Source organism: Camellia sinensis, chromosome 13 (genome assembly GCF_055761805.1).
Source record: "Camellia sinensis isolate YWXY chromosome 13, ASM5576180v1, whole genome shotgun sequence".
Taxonomy (NCBI): domain Eukaryota; kingdom Viridiplantae; phylum Streptophyta; class Magnoliopsida; order Ericales; family Theaceae; genus Camellia; species Camellia sinensis.
The window spans coordinates 99265935-99285931 of record NC_138973.1 but is presented as its reverse complement, the minus strand read 5'-3'; the positions used below and the strand labels follow the sequence as shown (position 1 = coordinate 99285931).

The 19997-nt window shown below is 45.4% G+C and overlaps 1 protein-coding gene across 1 annotated transcript; it reads right to left on the bottom strand.

The window, feature by feature from the left end:
- Positions 1 to 5157: 5157 nt before the first annotated feature.
- On the bottom strand, positions 5158 to 5553 carry LOC145805587 (uncharacterized). The gene has a single exon (XM_082900752.1). The coding sequence runs from the start codon at positions 5551 to 5553 to the stop codon at positions 5158 to 5160; it is 396 nt and encodes a 131-aa protein (XP_082756878.1).
- Positions 5554 to 19997: the final 14444 nt, after the last annotated feature.

The following is a 19997-nucleotide window of genomic DNA, read 5'->3' as shown; positions in this document are numbered from 1 at the left end:
AATTGAGAATATTATTGATTACGGTAATGCGATTTGAAGATGATTTTTGAAGCTTGGTGTACGGGAGCGAAATATCTTCTGCTTTCCGTACTCCTTGTACTCCAAGCTTCTCTTGACGGTGTGTACCTGGTAACACAAAAAAGGTGAGCTGCCCGGCGGTGGTGTGCCGGATAGACCCTCTGACGATCAAGTCAGTCCACTTGAGGAAGGAGAAGACAGATAGAGAGAGAGTATTTTCTTTTGGGTGAGAAGTTGCATACCTCCAACGTTCGTCCTCCTCCCTATTTCAAGGCTGGCTATGCAGCCTCAAGATTATGCGCGCACTACCTCTGCTGTCCTTCCCAAGACAGGTGGCAGTGCTCGCCTCTCACCACCTTACGCGTGTACAGGCTTAGTCCTCCCACCAGTACACGCAGAACTGTCTAACGGTATTGAGGCATGCGTGGAGCAGATGTCCTCTCCCTCGTGCCATTGGCCCAGGTGGCACACCCGACCGCAGTACCACGACCAGCCTATCTCCCGCGAAGAACTATCACTACAGGCACTCAACCGCGCTATTCCCCACCGGACTGCCCCTTCGCAAGGGGCAGAGGGGTGATGCTCATGGGGCGGGCTGGTATTGACTGGTTTATCATGGCATACCGATCACGAGGCATGCCGGCCTCCATCTATCCTACCTTCATCCGAGGTTATCTGGAATCTGCCCATCTCGGCTAACTGGTCAGAGACGTGCCATCCCTCACTTGTCCATAGTTTAGCCCGAGCTACCCGTAGCCCAGTCTTGCCACTTGGCTGTGTGCCCTGCCGAATGTTTGCTAGTCGCAGCTCGGCCAGGCTTAGATCAGGCCCGGTCAGCCGATCTTTTCGACCGAGCAAAACAGACCCACCGGCCCTCTCAATAGAGGAAATAGCACGACGCCGTGAGGTCTGTCACGACCCGCCCTATCTTAGCTCGGCCGTACTAACGGCGCAAATCTCCCCTCTCAATTGCCCCTTAATCCCATCCGAGTCATCATGATTGGGATTATCTCCGTGATCGAGCCAACGGTTAGTGAATTGCATCATTTCTTGGCCGAGCATGGTTGAGGCGATATTTGTCGCCGAGCTATATCATTTGGTCGGTCATTTTCACTGCAGTCTTGTCAAGCGTCATATCACCATACTGACAGCCGCGTTTCTAGTGCCACGTGGCTCCACGCCACTAGGTCGCACAGCCAGCTGTTCTGCACGCGCAAAATTCAAACGGCGCAGCCGTTTGGGGTTCCTTTCCCCCTCTTTTGTATTCCAACGAAGGGCCTAAAACCCTTCACTTTTCACCTTCTCTTCCACACAAACCCAAAACCTCCCAAACCTTCGAACCCCCAAGACCACTGCCATTGCTGTTTCTGTGCTACATCCTCCATTTCAGATCCTTTCGAAGGTCACAATCGAGCTCTCGAGGTTGCGGTCACCCTCGCATCTGTCCCCCTGGTAAGTCACACTACCCCCCATTGCATCTTTTGCTTCTACTTCTCAAGATTTTTCATACATGTTCTTCATCTCCGTGCCACTGTGCTTCGTATTTTTGTTTATTTTTGTTTTGTAACCACCAGTGCCCTCTTTCTTTGCTTAGAACCTGCACATCCTAGGGCAAATGGGAACCTTGAGAATGGAAGGGGGCCTCTGAACCCCCCGTTCCTCCCTGGATCAAACGAGTTCGCCCCACTTCTGGGATGAACAGTTGAAATCTGGGTAGAACCGAGCTAAATGCTCATTTAGATCCATAGGTAGAGCTATAGCCGAGCAAAAGCTGGTTTGTGGCTTCTTGCCGAGGTCACAACCGAGCTGAATACTTTAATTAGACCGGTAAAATAGGAATGCACCGAGCTGAATACCCTAGTCGAGCTGAATGCTCCATTAGATCTGCAAATAGGAATGAACCGAGCTAGGAAATCGACAAAGTGGTCTAGCCGAGGTAGGGGTCGAACCGGCCAAACACTAGTGACCCTTTCATTGAGCTAGTTGCAATAAGAGCCGCGCAATTTTTGCCGTGCTAATCCTTGAAAATTATTTTTAATAATGCAGAACACACTAGGACCGTCCAGGCCAGTCCAGAACCATCATTGGTGGAGCTCAAGGTCCGAGCAAATACACCATCCTTTTTAACCGAGATAGTAAATAAACCAAATAAAACCGAGATAAATGGGGAAGTACCGATTTATGGTCAGCTCGCCCCGTGCGATGGCGGAGTTTCGAAGGGACTACAACATCCCAAATGACGTCGTCTTAGAGCTCGCCAAAAAGGGAGACACCCCTTGGGGAGACCTAGACTGGTGCCCCTTTACCATCGTATCGATAGTAGAGGGAGGGCTCCGCTTCCCTGTTCAACCCTTGATCTGCGAGTTTTTGAGGCAGACAAGGCTTTGCCTAACCCAAGTTTCAAATAACACTTACAAAATAATAAATGGGGTCGCCGAACTAAACCGGAGGCTCGGTCTCAATCTCGGTTTGGCTGAAATTTTCCATCAGTATAGTCTTAGTAGAAATAAGAGCGGGTTTTGCTGGTACCTCAAAGTGAAGAAGGGCCGAGCAAAATTAATAGAGGGTAACCCGGACAAGGAGACAAACGACGACGACTTCTTGTGGGTGTCCGGTCGCTATGAGGACACCGAGGCACCCATACCGGGATGGTATATTAGAAAGGATTTTGGCAGTGCCGGTGAGTCGCTCGGATGACCGCGCTATTTTCTTTTTGCATCACTTACTTTCCATGCCGATCTAACACTTGTCTTCTTTTTGCAGATAAGCACCTAGCAGCAGACTACTACCGGTCCAACCAAGAGGCTATCAGAGTCCTGCTGCGCCATCCTGCCGAGGAGAGGGAGGCTTCAAAATTGCTTGGCTTCGATCAGACCTACCACTACACCGCGCTGCACAAGAGCCGGGTTACTAATTTTCTGCGTGCGCCAACCCCAGAACCGGATCCAAACTTACCACCGATCAGGCTTATTCCACTCACCGCCGAGCAAGAAATGGCGAAAATCAGGGCCATCAAGTCCCTGATCACTGGGGAAGAAGACGAGTCCCAAAGACAAGAGGCAACTGGGGGGACATCCTCCACACCCGCCGTGCAGCAAGAAGGGGCAGTACTGGCGCTTGCCAGCGAGCAGCCGGCTGGTCGGTCGATGAAGCGGCCGAGGAACGAGCAAATCGGGCCGCATCTGGTGGATGGTGACTCCACCGACCGCGTCTCTACCGAGCTCGGGGACCAGACCGAGCAACCACGGACCAGCAAATCCAAGGGCCTAGCCACCCCCTCGGTCTGGGCGCCCGAGTTCAAATACCAGGGCCGAGCAGTTTCTACTGAAGACTCTGTCTACGCGGACAAGGACTACTCGCTTGGTTTCAATTTGACCAAGGGGTTGATCTTGCTCGCTGATATGAAAAAACATGACGAGCTTTCCGACCTCAAGGTCCTCCGCTCGGCGGCGAAATCCATAGTTCTGGTAAGGTCTCCATTTTTTACGTCAAACTGTTTGCTTGTTTTTGCTCAGTTTTTTGAATACTGACGATCTCTCGCTTGTTTTCAGGCTGCGCAAAAGAACTATTTGGCCCACGACCGAATGATCAAAGTGCGGCAGAGCCTGCGGGATGCCATAACGGAGAATAAGGCACAAAAGACCGAGATAGCGAAGCTTAAAGCTGCGCAGGAAGCAGTTGAGGCCGAGCGAGATATCTTGAGGCAAAAGGTTGACCGAGCTAACGAGGACAAACTTCGGGCCGTGAAGTCGACGAAGGCTCGGTATCTCGCCGAGCTGAGGAAACTGGGCGATGCGCACAAAGCCGAGAAGGACAAGGCCGTTGATGATGCAGAAGACCGGGGATACGCGCAGGGTGAGAAGACCAACGAACGGCAGGTCCAAACGACCAAGGACATCTTTTTCCAGTGCGGCTGGAAAGCTGCCGTGGAGAAAGTTGGTCTTGGTCAGGATTCTGACATGTTCATCAATCCGCCTGCTGCCTATATCCCGGTCTATATACAGGCATACTCCAAGGCCACCCAAAACCGGCTCATCGCGGACGCAAGGAAAGAGGCCGAGGAAGAAGCCGCCGCCGCGAAACAAGCCGAGCAAAATCCTCCCGAAGCATCTCCAGATGTGGAGGAAGAGGCTGATTGGGATGTTGCCGTGGTGGAAGGCACTGACGATGACGCCGAAGAAAACCTGCCCGAGCATAATGGGGAGGAGGCCGAGCAAACTGTGCAAGTCGTCGAACAAATGGTTGACGTAGAGTTGGATTGGCCCCCCCCTTTTTTTTTTTTAAATGTAACCGGGCTATGCCCCCCGTCTTGTACTTAAATTCCTTTTATCAATGAAAATTTTCGACTTTTTTCTCGCTCATCTCCTATTTTCGTTTGGTTTGCGCCTGCATGGATTCCTTGATTCAATTGTTGAAAATTCACAACTACCAGGCCGGCTGTGCTGTATAGTTTGCCGAGCTAAAATCAGCTCAAACGTTTGCTAGTAGTTCAGTTCCATGAGCTCTCAAATGAACTGATATTTTAACTCACCCGAGCAAAATCTGCTCGGCCTTCATTCGATTGTAAATTTCATGCCATTTCGACGTGACCGAGCAAAATCAGCTCGCTTTTTAAGTTGGGTAAGCCGCCAACATTTCTTTTAGGCCGAGCAAATTCAGCTCGGCTTCTTATTGGTTGGATAAAACTCCAACACTCTGAATTCTGCCGAGCAAACTCCGCTCGTTTTCCATATTGGGCAAGACACCAATACGTCCACTGGGCCGAGCAGAATCAGCTCGGCCCTCACACTGGGCAAAACACCAATGTTTTAGTTGAGTTGGTCATGACGCCAACACTTCAACTGGGCGAGCAAAACCAGCTCTGCGGCCATAAAGCCAACTACATCGTCGGACAATGCACCAACTGTTTGTGCGGTCTGCATTAATTCCGACAAGAGGAAATCAGTCCGGTCCCATTCAGGTCGATCTCTTTCCCCTAGTATTCATAATTGCCTTGCGTCCTTGCGAATCCATTGTACAAAGACGTAATTCCAAACAACAAGAGGGCTATTTTTCATTACAAAAGCATCGCTATCCTTTACATTAAGTGCCAAAAGGCTAAAGGTCTAAAAAAGCTAAACAACACAAGTAAATTACATCTTAAAAGTAAAAGACCTTAAGGTTGGCTGCATTCCATGGTCTGGGGACAACCTTGCCATCTATATCTTCCAGATGGTACGCCCCTTTACCGGCAAGACCAATCACCTTGTATGGTCCTTCCCAATTTGCACCGAGCTTTCCTTCGCCAGGGACCACTGTGTTGCCAAGCACCTTTCTTAATACCCAGTCCCCAATCTTGAACATCCTGGGGTGCACAACCTTGTTGTACTTTTTGGAGAGTTCTTGTTGATAAGCTGCTATATGGATCAATGCTCGCTCCCTCCTTTCTTCAGCAAGGTCCAACTCCAATGCCACCGCTTCACTATTCAGATCTAGCTGGAAACCTTCAGAGCGGATGGTTGGCATGCCAATTTCCAACGGGATGACGGCCTCCATGCCGTAGGCCAAAGCAAAAGGTGTTTCCCCGGTCGACCGCCTTGGCATAGTGCGGTATGCCTAGAGCACATTAGGGAGTTCTTCAGCCCACTTGCCCTTAGCCTTCTCAAGCTGCTTCTTCAGCCCGTCCCGGATGGTCTTGTTTGAGGCCTCTGCTTGACCATTTGACTGAGGATAGGCCGGCGTCGAATTGTAGAACTCGATCTTCAACTCTTCGCAAAATCCGCGAAAGAGTTTACCATCAAATTGAGCGTCGTTATCCGAGATGAGGGCCTTGGGTATACCGAAATGGGTGATCACGTGTCGCCATACAAACTTCTTCACGCCCTTTTCCCTTATGGTCGCTAGTGGCTTGGCCTCAACCTACTTGGTGAAATAGTCGGTAGCGGCGATGAAGAACTTGCGGTTTCCTGGTGCAGCTGGGAGTGGCCCAACAATATCCAACCCCCAAAGCGCGAACGGCCAAGGGCTTGTGAGGGGGAGCAAATCTCTAGCTGGCTGGTGGATCTGGTGGGCGAACTTCTGACACTTCTCGCACCTGCGAACATATGTTTGCGCATCTGTCTGCATGTGCGGCCACCAATAACTGTGAGAAATTGCTCGGTAAGCCAAGGATCTGCCCCCAGTATGGCTGCCGCAAATGCCCTCATGTATCTCATAGAGGAAAGCCTTCACCTTGGTGGGGTGGACACATTTCAAATACGGGCTGGTGAAAGATTTCTTGTACAAGGCCCCAGATGGGGAGAGCCAAAACCGCTCTGACTTTGTCCGGATCTTGTGTGCCGCCTTCTTTTCTTCTGGTAGAATTCTATCTTTCAGGAAGGCGATGATAGGATCCATCCAAGAAGGGCCCAGGTCGGTGCAAAGTACCTCAACTGATTCTGGCTCCTCAATGCTTGGCCTTGGTAAAAATTCTATCATCAAGGGGTTAGGAAAAGCTGTCTGAGCAGAAGCAAGTCCGGCCAATTCATCAGCCGTGCTATTTTCCTCGTGGTCGATTTGTTCCAACCTTATTGCAGCGAACTTCTTGATCTTGGCGCGTACCAGCGCCTGATACTTGGCCATTCTTTCGTCCTTTGCCTCATACTCCCCTGAGACCTGATTGACCACCAACTTGGAATCACTAAATACCATAAGGGCTGTGGCTTTCATTCTCAGCGTGCTTCTTAGTCCGGCAAGGAGAGCTTCATACTCAACCTCGTTGTTAGATACTGGGAAGCCGAGTGTAATTGCCTGCTCGATGATCAGCCCACCCGGCGAGTTCAGCACAATGCCCAGCCCGGCCCCATGTCTGTTGGACGCCCCATCAACGAAGAGCTTCCACATCTCGCCAATAAATAGCTTCTAGCAATCAGAGGGGTTTTGGGAGCTCCTCATTTCCAAGTCTTTGATCGGTTTATTCTGGTCCCTTTCCTTGTCTTGGTTGGGTTCATCATCGTCGGACTTTGTTGGTCCGGTCGTGCTCGTCCCTTTTCCCACTTGCGAACCAACACTCGTTTCTATTGCCAGAACCATGGGTTGTGCTAAATCCGCACTAACCAAATCAACCGGGCATACTGGATGCATCCCAGGGGCAAATTCCGCGACAAAGTCGGCAAGTGCTTGAGCCTTGATTGCGGTGCGCGGTCGGAACTTGATGTCATATTGTCCTAATTCCACGGCCCATTTCAAAATTCTCCCAGTGAAGTCTGCCTTTTCAAAAAGCACTTTAAGCAGGAACTCGGTTAACACAACTATTGTATGGGCATGAAAATAGTGTGCCAGCTTTCTTGATGCCATCATTAGGGCCAGCGCCAATTTTTCCAAGGGCAGATATCTCGTTTCGGCTGGGAAAAGAGTCTTGCTTACATAGAAGATCGGTAGGTGCTGGATGCCTTTAGCACGCACCAATACCGCGCTGACTGTGTGTTGAGAGACAGCCAAGTAGAGGTACAACTCTTCGCCTGGCTGAGGTGTGACCAAAATAGGGGCTGAGGTGTGATGGGTCAGCTTCAATCCCTCGATTTGTGACCAGAAAACCCAGAAACTTTCCGGTGCCAACTCCGAAGGCGCACTTTGTGGCGTTCAAACGAAGCTTGTGGAGCTTAAGTATGGCGAACATCTCTGCAAGGTCGGCGAGGTGTTGAGACTTCTCCTTACTCTTCACCACCATGTCGTCGATATAGGCCTCCATGGTTCGGCTCAGAAGAGGAGCGAACATCTTCGTTACCATCCTCTGAAAAGTCGCCCCGGTGTTCTTTAGTCCAAACGGCATGACTTTGTAGCAATATAAGCCTCTGGGGGTTGTGAACGACGTGATCTCTTTGTCTGGTTTATACATGGCTATCTGGTGGTAGCCGCGATATGCATCCAGGAAGCTAAACCTCTGATGACCAGCGGTTAAGTCCACCAGCTGGTCAATTCATGGGAGAGGAAAGCTATCCTTGGGGCAAGCTCGGTTGACAGTCTTGTAATCAACGCAGACTCACCACTTGCCGTTCTTCTTCGGAACAACCACCGTGTTGGATATCCACCGAGGGTACTGCACCTCCTCTATGGCCCCAGCTTCCAACAAATTCTTTACTTCTTCTGCGACCACTTCAGCATGGTGCAAGGCTGAGCGGCGCGTCCTTTGAATGACTGGTCGTGCATTAGGGAAGACATTCAACTGATGACAAATGAAGCTCGGGTCGATGCCAGGCATGTCGTAAGGCGTCCAGGCAAAGGCCTCCAAATTGGAAACCAAGAAGTTGACATAATCCATCCGCTCGGCGCTAGACAAGGATGATCCCAAGAGGAAGAATTTAGTTGGATCGTTCTCGTCAATGCGCACTTCCACCAAATCTTCGACCGACTTTTCCTCAGCTTTTCTTCCTACGTCTTCAAGGACCTCTTTACCCTCGGGCCCTTCAATCATTTGGACGAACCCTTTGGCCGCTCGGCTGCCATTTACCACAACGAAGCATTGTTTCGCCATCATCTGGTCCCCCCAAACTTCCTCTATTTGTCTGCTTGGTGCCGGAAAGCACATGACTTGGTGGAAGGTCGAAGCAACTGCTTGCATGGCGTGCAGCCAACCCCTGCCTAAAATCAAGTTGTAAGTTGATGGAACTTTAAGCACCGAGAACTCTACTTGCTTTATGACCGATCCGGCTTTGACCGGCAAAATAATCTTTCCGATTGGCCATTCTAGCTGCGAGTTGAAGCCGACCAAAGGGGACGTTGCGGGGGCCAAGTCCTTGTCCTCCAACTTCATTTGTTTAAACGCGTCATAATACATAATTTCTACCGAACTCCCCTGGTCGATCAAGATTCTCTTGATGTCAAAGTCTTTGACGCGAAGAGTGACTACTAAAGCATCATTGTGCGGCATCTGAACTCTTTCCAAGTCCTTGGTTGAGAATGAAAGGACATCCCTTTCTTCGGTCTTTCCCTTCTTCACAGCAGGCTGAATAGAGAGCACTTCCCTCATGTGCTCGGCTTTCTTGATCATCCCTCTCAGCTCGCAAACCTTGGCCGGTTCAATGATACCGTGGATGACGTTGATTACACCTTGCGGGGGCACCTCTAGGGCGGCCAGGCCGTTTGGCTCAGCTTGGTCCGCTGGCGTGGCCTTGATGCCCCCATCTATGTATTGGTCGAGATACCCCGCCGCCACCAACTCCTCTAAGTGTTGTTTGAGCGGCAAGCAGTCCTTTGTTCGGTGCCCCCATTCTTCATGAAAGGTGCAGCGATATTTTGAATTGAAGCCCCTCTGCGCAATCCCCAACTTGGCCGGCCAACGGACGAAGGGTTCACCTCAAATCTCGCTCAAAATGCGGTAGATGGGGATTTTGAATACCGTGGTGATCCCAGTCCGCGCCTTCAATTTTCTTTTGGCATCCTCCGCTGCATCACGGGGGGTCAGCCCGGTCATTTCGGCGGCCCTTGTTTTTGTCATCACGGTTTGAACCATGGCGCTGGTCTTTCGACCGGTTGTTTGGGCAGTTATCCTCCTGCCCAACCGAGTGAACTTTCCCCGCAACCCTTCTGTTCGCCGCGACCGGATTAGCCTTCTTGATCGCAGAGGCGGCATCATCCTCCACACGAATGTGCTCATTGATCCGCTGCATCAATGACTCCATGATTGTGGGTTGATGCATCATGAGTGAATCTCGCAGCCTATGTCTGACTGGGAGACCCCGTTTGTATTGAGTGATCGCCAGATTGGTGGGGTAGTCGAGGATCTCATTGTAAGTTTCCCAGTATTTCGCATTGTATGCCTTCAATCCATCTTGACGCTCAGGAGATGGTCGACCTCCTTCGGCGTTCGTGTGTTGGTTTTGAATCTGGTGACGAAGGCTTCCGCTAGTTGCTGCCACCCCTCAATACTCCCCTCCGGGAGCCTTTCGAACCATTTCAAACCTAGCTCTCCCAAGCTTGCTAGGAATATGAGGCACATCAAGGCGTCATTCCACCGGTGTCCAGCCATTACTTGCCGGTAATGGCTCACATGCATGTATGGATCCGTCTTGCCGTCGTACAAAGTGAACTTTGGCTGGTGGAATTCGGCGGGGAGTAGCATACTCTCAATCTCTGGAGACAGCGGCGTGGCTGTAAGTCACGCCAGCTCTTTGTCCACCAGCGCAGGGGCCATCACTTTGGGGGCTGGCATCGCCACTTCCTCACTGTAACGAATTGGAGAGCTTAACCTCTGCAATGCCGGTACTCTCCGAGCCTCCCGACAGCACGCCCTCTCCTCCAATACATCCCTCAAGTCCTTGGAACGTGTGGAGAAAAAGGATCCCGACGTCGACGTCGGGCGTGAGGGGCGGTAGGTGCTGTCGTGAGAGAGGGACCTGTCCTCTCCTTGGTCGGAACCTCTAACCCCATAGTTCCTGGTGATGGAGAGAGAGTGAGTCCTCCCCTGGCGACGACTGCTACAACGAGGGGACGGGGTGTGCTCATTGAGGTTGCCCTCTCCAGCAACACCTTTCCCTTTGATCTGGCGTTTCAGCAGCTCCATCTCTGCCGCCATCTTGCGAATGACGACGTCTTGGTCCTTGAGTTTGTGCTCTAGGCACTGCGCATGGGACTCCCCCCGGCGTCGGCGGCCCTCAGGACTCTGCGAGCGATCAGTACTGTTCCCGCGTTTGTCTCGCACACTTCGCGAAGGAGTCTCTAGGCCCGCCATGGCTGGAATATTCGGAGGACCTTCTCTCAAGCGGACGTACTCAGGTGTGACACCATCGATGACGGATAGTGGGGCTTTGCCGTTGTTGGCCATGGAAATGGTCGAAGAAGATCTAAGAACAAGGGTTGAGTATCAAAAAACTTCTCACAGACAGCGCCAATTGTACGGGGGCGAAATATCCTCTGCTTTTCCGTACTCCTTGTACTCCAAGCTTCTCTTGACGGCGTCTACCTGGTAACACAAAAAAGCTGAGCTGCCCGGCGGTGGTGTGCCGGATAGACGCTCCGACGATCAAGTCAGTCCACTTGAGGAAGGAGAAGACAGATAGAGAGAGAGTATTTTCTTTTGGGTGAGAAGTTGCATACCTCTAACGTTCGTTCTCCTCCCTATTTCAAGGCTGGCTATGCAGCCTCAAGATTATGCGCGCACTAACTCTACTATCCTTCCCAAGACAGGTGGCAGTGCTCGCCTCTCACCACCTTACGCGTGTACAGGCTTAGTCCTTCCACCAGTACACGTAGAACTATCTAACGGTATTGAGGCATGCGTGGAGCAGATGTCCTCCCCCTCGTGCCGTTGGCCCAGGTGGCACACCCAACCGCAGTACCACGACCGGCCTATCTCCCGCGAAGAACTATCACTACAGGTACTCAACTGCGCTATTCCCCACCCGACTACCCCTTCGCAAGGGGCAGAGGGGTGATGCTCATGGGCTGGGCTGGTATTGACCGGTTTATCATGGCATACCGGTCGCGAGGCATGCCGGCCTCTGTCTGTCCTACCTTCATCCGAGGTTATCTAGAATCTGCCCATCTCGGCTAACCGGTCAGAGACGTGCCATCCCTCACTTGTCTATAGTTTAGCCCGAGCTACCCGTAGCCCGGTCTTGCCACTTGTCTGTGTGCCCTGCCGAATGTTTGCTAGTCGCAGCTCGGCCAGGCTTAGTTCAGGCCCGGTCAGTCGATCTTTTCGACCGAGCAAAGCAGACCCACTGGCCCTCTCAATAGAGGAAATAGCACGGCGCCGTGAGGTCTGTCACGACCCGCCCTATCTTAGCTCGGCCGTACTAACGGCGCAAATCTCCCCTCTCACTTGGTCTTTGAGTGATTGAGTCCATGTTGGATCTTCGAGCATAAAAATTATAAAGAACAAAAAGAACACTTAACCAGATTTGTTACGTGTTGGGAACCAATACTAAACAAAAGTGAAAACTTAAAACAGAAAAACCGAACCACTAGAAAATACCATTTAAATATAGAACTTTAAGCACTAAAAAATTAACCAGTGAGGTACTGAGCCATATGCCTAAATCTATAGTACATTTTATTAAAAAATGTACGGTACATAGGAAAATCAATGGCTAAGATTGAGCCACATCATTAAAAGTGACCTGTTAAACAGGTCACCTTTTATAGTTATGAGCTAAAATCATATTTCTTTATAACTATAATCAAATTGATCATAACTTAGTTATAATCACATTTTATAACCAACACCATTTTGTTCATAACTAATATCACATATTTCATAACCACATCTTATGACCAACATCGTTTTATTCATAACTAATATCACATATATCAGAACCACAATCACATATCTCATAATTACATCTCATAACCAATCCATTTGAGTCATAACCAACATCACATATCTCATAACCAACACTTTATTTTATTTTTTTTCCATAACCAACATCACATATCTCATCACCACTAGTCATATATCTCATAACTAACACTCTTTTGCTCATAAGTACACCACTTTGATCATAACTAATATCACCTATCTCATAACTATTACCCACATGAATCATAACCACATCTCATAACCAACCCCTTTAAGTCATAACCAACATCACATATATCATAACCACTAGTCACATATCTCATAACTAACAATCATTTTGCTCATAACCACACAACTTTGATCATAACCAATATCTCATATCTCATAACCACTAACACATATAGCATAACCAAACACCCTTTGACACCACTTTGCTCATAACCAAAATCACATATTTTATATTCACTAATCAAATATCTCACAACCATTACCCATATATCTCAAAACCAACATCACATATATCATAACTACTAATCACATATCTCATAACCACACCACTTTGATCATAACCAACATTACATATCTCATAACCACTAATCACATATCTCATAACCAAACACCCTTTGACTTATAAACTTTGATCATAATTAATATTACATATCTCATAATCACTAATGACATATCTCATAACCAAACACCTTTTGACTTATAACTACACCACTTTGCTCATAACCAAAATCACATATTTTATAATCACTAATCAAATATTTCATAACCATTACTGTCATGACCCAAACCCACCTCTATAGGTTTAGTGTCGTAACCGGCCAGTAATCATAGATTACCTACTGCCTCCATAAAAATAAACCTTTAATATAAAGTACGGGGCATAGTGGAAGTCCAAAATGTTATAGAATTCATCCATTGATCCATGCATATATAAGGAGAGCAAATATGTTAAGCAAGGTTTTGTTTCAAGTTACACCCAACATAAGTACAAATTCATGTCTTACAAAAATACAACCCCAACTATGTACAAATACAAAACCATTAAACCACACAAAAGGGGTTCGACAAGCATGGCTTCACCCAAGCTTGATTACTTCACTTAGAAGCTCCACAAAAGGCTAACCCGGGTAAACTTGAGGCTATATAACTTTGATGCTCAGTTTGCCCACCTACAATTACATATATAAATAAATAGTGAGCTAGAGCCCAATGAGTAACAACAGAATAAAGATATTAAATGAATGAAGTTCGACAATAGTACAAAAACTTGTCTTACAAATTTCGAAATGAATCTTAAATCATTTTCAAAGGGAGATACTCTCCACATTTGATCAAATTCACAACAAAACATTTTTATTAGCAATAATAGCATCCCTTTGCAGTGACAAAAGCCATTCGTAACATTATATGTGGTACATCCATGAAGTGACAACTATTATTCCAATGATAACGTATCATACTAGCCATGGTATTGTTACCCCCAGGCAGGGTCAGGCCATGGTATTGTTACCCCTAGGCAAGGGCCTGGCCATGGTATTATTACCCCCAGGCATGGGCCTAGCCATTGTACTATTACCCCCAGGCAAGGGCGTAGCCATGGTATTATTATCCCCAGGCAAGGGCCTATATTCAATGGATGCCACAATATCGTTTCAAAACAGAACTTCATTCATTAAAGGATATAGCATTTCAATAAGCCATGCTATCAATTATCAAATCATTTTAATAATTCATTCAATCAACTATGTAACGCCCCAAAATAATTCAACATGAACAACCCATAAATGATCAACATTTACCCAACAATGACTATAATCTGTCAATCTTTATACAATTACTAGTGAGTCATTTTGAAGGTTTTACATGCGAGTATACATTCATCAATTCAAACATGTGAATCTATAGCATGTAAAGCAATCCATTCTCAAAAACAATACAATGCCCTTAAGGGCTAACATCTTTCAAGGCATAAGCCTGGTTACATAAAAAGATGGTTTCTGAAACCCATACACATTAGCCCTTGGCTCAAAAGAATTACACAAAAATAAAGAGTCATGTATTTTTCTCAAAACATCCACGCCCTCAGTTCGGCGGGTTCGCCACATCTTTACCTGCACCAAATCCCATAGGGGTGAGCACAAAGCCCAATAGAGAATTCTTACAAAGTATATACAATTATGCATACTCTTCAAAATAATGCAATTGTTAATGCCATGCCATGCATCTTTAAAAGAAAGTCCATTTCATACACCTTTAGAAGTTTCTATCTTCCAACAATTATTTACAATCTCAACGTTTTTACCAAAATTCCAATCATCAATCAATAGGGGCGGTAAATACGACACTGGTAATCCCTAGGCTGGTGTCTGCAAGTAGACTCTACGAGGACTACCAAACTGTCATTTTTACCGGTATTAGTCGGAAGGCTCGACACCTATTCGCATGATTTTCTGGTCTTTCACCAAGGATACTCAGGCCAACTTATCAAATTCTACTACACCCCCTATTCGGACTTACCACGTATTTACCCCATTCACATTTCCATCATTCTCATTACAATATAATCATTCTCATAATAAATGTCTTTCCAAAACATGTCAAGGTGCACGATGATAATAATAAATTGAAATATGATGCAATAATTACCATTCTCAAAATATCTCTACAACAATATCAATCAAACATCTCTCATTTCTTCCCTTCAAGTCATTTCACAAAATGCCCATGTGCCCACCATTCCTCACAAGAACAATTTACAACAATAATCCCTTCAAGGCAAACAATGTTCTCAACACAATTTCATGATCTTACGAAGTTTCATAAACATGGTACAAAATCATTCATCACTCCCAACAACATAATCTTTTAACATTTTTTTTAACAACTTTTGCAATAATAGCATCTCACCCATTATCATAATACAAAATAATAAGGAGTTTCACAAATATTTCCATGTGATTTCAAAATCCCCCAATTTCTAGGGCTTTTATAAAAAATTTAACATTTAGCCATTTCAAGGTGAAGACCAACCCAAATCACATCTTATGAGTCAAATGGAAAGAAAACCCCTTAGAAAGAACAAATGATTTGAGATTTTAGAAACCCAATTTGAAAACCCTCTTTCTCTCTCTTCATTTAGTGCAAAATTTAAAACTACACAACTACTTCATAACAACTTAAAGTCAACATTTAGTAGCAAAACATATATATATAACTCTAGAACTTCCTACCTCAAAGTAGAAGCCCAAGGAGAAGGGTGAGACAAAGGTGAAGCTTTCAAAAATGGCAAAACCCACTTCTTCTTGGATGGAAATGAAGATCTTGAAGAGCTCACTCTTTTTATCTAAGGGAGGGAGGTGAGAAGATTACTAGATCTAGGTCAAATATATATAGAGAGAGGGTATTTCTAGGGAGAGAAGCTCTCAAGTTAGGGTTTGGATGAAAAAGGAGATGAAAAAGTTATGTAAAAAGTCACTTTTACAATCTGATATATGCGAAGTCCGCTCGAGCAGAGAGTTTCACGCTCGAGCGTCAGACACAACAACAACAATCCGCTCGAGCGCGAATATCACCGCTCGAGTGTAGATTTCACCCATCTAGTAAATCACAGATTGCAGACAGCCGCTCGAGCGCCAGAATGGCCGCTCGAGCTCAAACATGCTTGAGCATAAGAAACGCCGCTCGAGCGTGGAAAACACTCTTGCAGCACTTTTGCAGAGGCACTCAATAATGAAAGGTTTCAAACTCCGCTCGAGCGCAAGAAGTCCCGCTCGAGCGGAAGGCCGAAATTCTGGACAACAAGATTTTAGAGCGAAAGGCAACCAACTTGTTCTAGACAAGCTCAAGTCATTCCAAAACTCAAATTCAAGAGCAGTAAAGGAAGAAAGACACAACCGGTAACATCAAACAATAAGATTTGAATCCAGAATACCATGATAGTCGGGTACAGACCCGGGGTCGCTATAACCTCCCCACCATAGGAAATTTCATCCCCGAAATTTAAACAAATTGCGAAACCAAGGTTGTGGCAATTTTAATCAATTCAATGACACTCTCTAGTCGCTGTCACACCCCAAACTCGCCCCTAAAAGTTTGGGCATGACCTACTCATAAACGGACACTTCACCTGAAATACATTACATACAGGGCCTGAACGGAAGCATTTAACAACGTACAATAACATAAAACTACATCCATCGAGCGATTACTAACGTGCCAGGATCACAAACTTTGCATCAGATAGATAGACGCATAGTAACGTGCATCTAAGAAATTAGTTATGCATACATGTATAATTACAGACCCAGCCCCATAATTGGGCATATAGCAAAACATTGGGGGAAGGAAGGAGTTATACGCATTACAACTTTAGACAGACAATTAAAACACAAAGTTGAAAGCTTAGCAAAGCTTCATAAAAATGCATAGGCTTCGTTTAAGTGCCTGGTTCCCCTAAGGCTGACAAAAGAGAGACAAGCATCCAGGTCAAAACTGACCTCCAGATGGATCACCTATAGAATCAGACAAAACACAGTGTGAGCCAGGCTCGGTGAATAATAATACTTAAACAATTCAATGCTCAACTTAAAACATGATACATATCAAGGCACGTATAAATGCAGAGATCATATGGTTAATTTGATTTTATACTAGTTTCAGAACGGCCTTAGGCCCAACCTTTAAACATGATGGCTTTAAGCTCTTAACAGATTGGCATTGAGCCCTTAAACAGAATGACATTAAGCCCTCATCAGAATGACATTAAGCCCTCATCAGAATGGCATTGAGCCCTTATCAGAATGGCATACAGCCTTTATCAGAATGGCATATAGCTCTTATCAGAATGGCATACAGCCCTTGTCAGAATGTATGAACTCAAGAGGTGTCTCACACGGATTCTAGAGGTGACTCACATTGTAGCACTTAGTTCTGTACAGCACTTTGTTTCATACCAGAAAATACAGGTTGGCCATAGGCCCAGATATCATCAGAGCAGGTTAGTGCCAAAATCTTACAGAGTTCCAGAGTCATATAAAAGTATCCACATCCTTTCCATCATTTACTTACATTCTTTGAATCATTCACTTAGTTACATAATTAACATGCGATAACAAAATGCCAATGGCAATCATTAGCTGTAAGTAAAGCGTATGTTACAGATTAACACAGTTGTCTTACATATAACAGAGCATTAATAATAATTGTTTATAGAAGTACATGCATCATTACAGTACTATTCATGAGAACGAACCAACTCACACCATAACATGGGTCATATAACAATGTCGTTGATATTCAATTCTTTGACGTATAAGGCAACCCATGGTTCTATCTGATTATTCATTTCGATAATCCCTTCTAGGCAGATATCCATGTCATAAAACATGCGTCGAATCAACCAGATTATAGGAGTCCATAATAGGACATTCAAAATATCATGTTTTCGTAAGCGGGGTTTACATTCACAATTCCTTCTCGTCAATCAATTGCACAGTAGTAATAATTCGTATGTAATTCTTATACAGAGTCATAAGTAACTTACAGGTTGTAGCACATTAATGCTATCTATTCACCCTAACTAGAATGCAAAGTAGTTCCAGAGTCATGCCGATATGCATAAAGTCTTTCAACGTTCTCACCGATTTCCAAACAACATAAACATTAACGTAATTACTTGTAAAGCGCAGAGCGTTAATAATAAGAATCATTAACGGTAGTAAACGTACAATTATAGTACTGCTACTCATAGTGTTGTGGCGGAGTAATAGTCCCTCCCAGAGTGTGTCCTGCACACATACATATCTCACAAGTTAGTCCAATTCTTTTCCTAACTTCATTTTTCATTCGATAACTTCCAGTAAATTAAGAAGCATTTTAAAGATTGCAAATACTATTTTTAACCATCCCAGAGAGTCAAACAGATCAAATGGAGCAGACAACATTTTTCAGCTTGGGCCACACGTGCGGCTGGGAAGCCCGCACGTGCCTTTTAAGTAGTAGCCGAAGTCCCAAATTTTCACCATTTCTCGCACGTGCGGCCATGACTCCCGCACGTGCGGCTGGGGTTCCTGCACATGCGGCCATGGCTCCCACACGTGCGGCGATTCTACACAATTTCTGTCCGAAATTCAGCAAAACCCTCCCTTGATGCACTTATGGTAAGGCTCAAACTAAGCAAATTTAGTGTACTACAATGGTTCAATAACACCACAACATGCCTCAAAAATGTAATTAAGATCACCATTTCCAATTACACATGCACAACCCATTCTTTCCATAATTAAATCATACTTGATCTCAACTACCCACTTGGACATATAGATCATCATTTAGGTGTGTGAATAACCCCACACAACAAGTAAAATCAAGAGGGGAAGAACAATATCACAAGCTTGGGACTACCAATACAACCACAAACACAATTAGACAAGAACATACATACACACTCTTGATTTCCATTATAATCTCAACTTGAATATTGTAGAGAATTCCTCAATCAATTGCCAATAGGCTTAGCAAAATAAAGAATACATACCTTGAGCTTAAAATCTCAATAGATCCTCTTAATCCACCCAATCTTCCACTCTTGCTAAGTTTCCCTTCTACCTCTCTAACTCTCCTCTTCCAATTTCCATTCAAGAGATTCTTAGGTTATTCCCATGTTCATGATCAAAGAGGCATACATATACATAATATAAAAGGAAAAGTTGAATAGGACAAAAATCAATCAATTTAATCATTCCAAACCAAATTTCTACAAAAATGCTTATTATTACTTAAAAATTATGCTGATTCCAATTATAAAATCAATTTCGGATTATCAAGTCTCTAAGGCCCTCAATTTCTGATCCAAACATTCTAATTGTGACAGATACTTTTCATATTAAATAGATACACATCCATAAGCATAAGATTCACTTCATTAAACTTACTTTCACATACAATTTTACAATAAATATTTAGATGCACAGAATAAGGGATCGAGAGTATATCAGGAAACAAGTACGAGGGTCGGGTTATTACAGTCGCAACATTTATGTTCAATTATCATTTATCGTTCCTTTCATCATCATTTCATCAAAACCATATGTGCTTATACAAGACATATAAAATAAGGCATCCGTAGCAAAACATCATGCCTACACAACCTCATACTCAAGTTAGCAATACATACAACAACATTTGATCATCAATTTAACACATTTTCCATTTACCAAAAGGAAATGTTATGTTTTAAATCAAATCAACTAACATGCTCAAACAATTCCGGTTACTTGGAGAGGACTTCCGCCTCCCTTTCCCAAGTTGCTTCCTCAACCCCATGGTACCTCCACAACACCTTCACTAACGGTATGGTTTTGCCTCGTAATACTTGTTCTCGGGTATCTAAGATTTGAACTAGCCGCTCTTCATAGGAGACATCCTCATCCACCTCCAATTCAACCCAATCTAATACATAAGAAGGGTCGGGCTCGTACTTCCTAAGCATGGAAACATGAAACACGTTGTGTACTCCCGAAAGTTGTGGCGGTAAGGCTAACCGATAAGCCACTTCCCCAATTCTCTCTAATATCTCGAAAGGTCCAATGAACCTCGGAGACAACTTCCCACTCTTGCCAAACTTCATTAAACCACTCCTAGGAGAGATCTTAAGAAACACGTGATCACTCACATCAAAGGATAAGGGTCGTCTCCTCTTATCGGTGTAATTCTT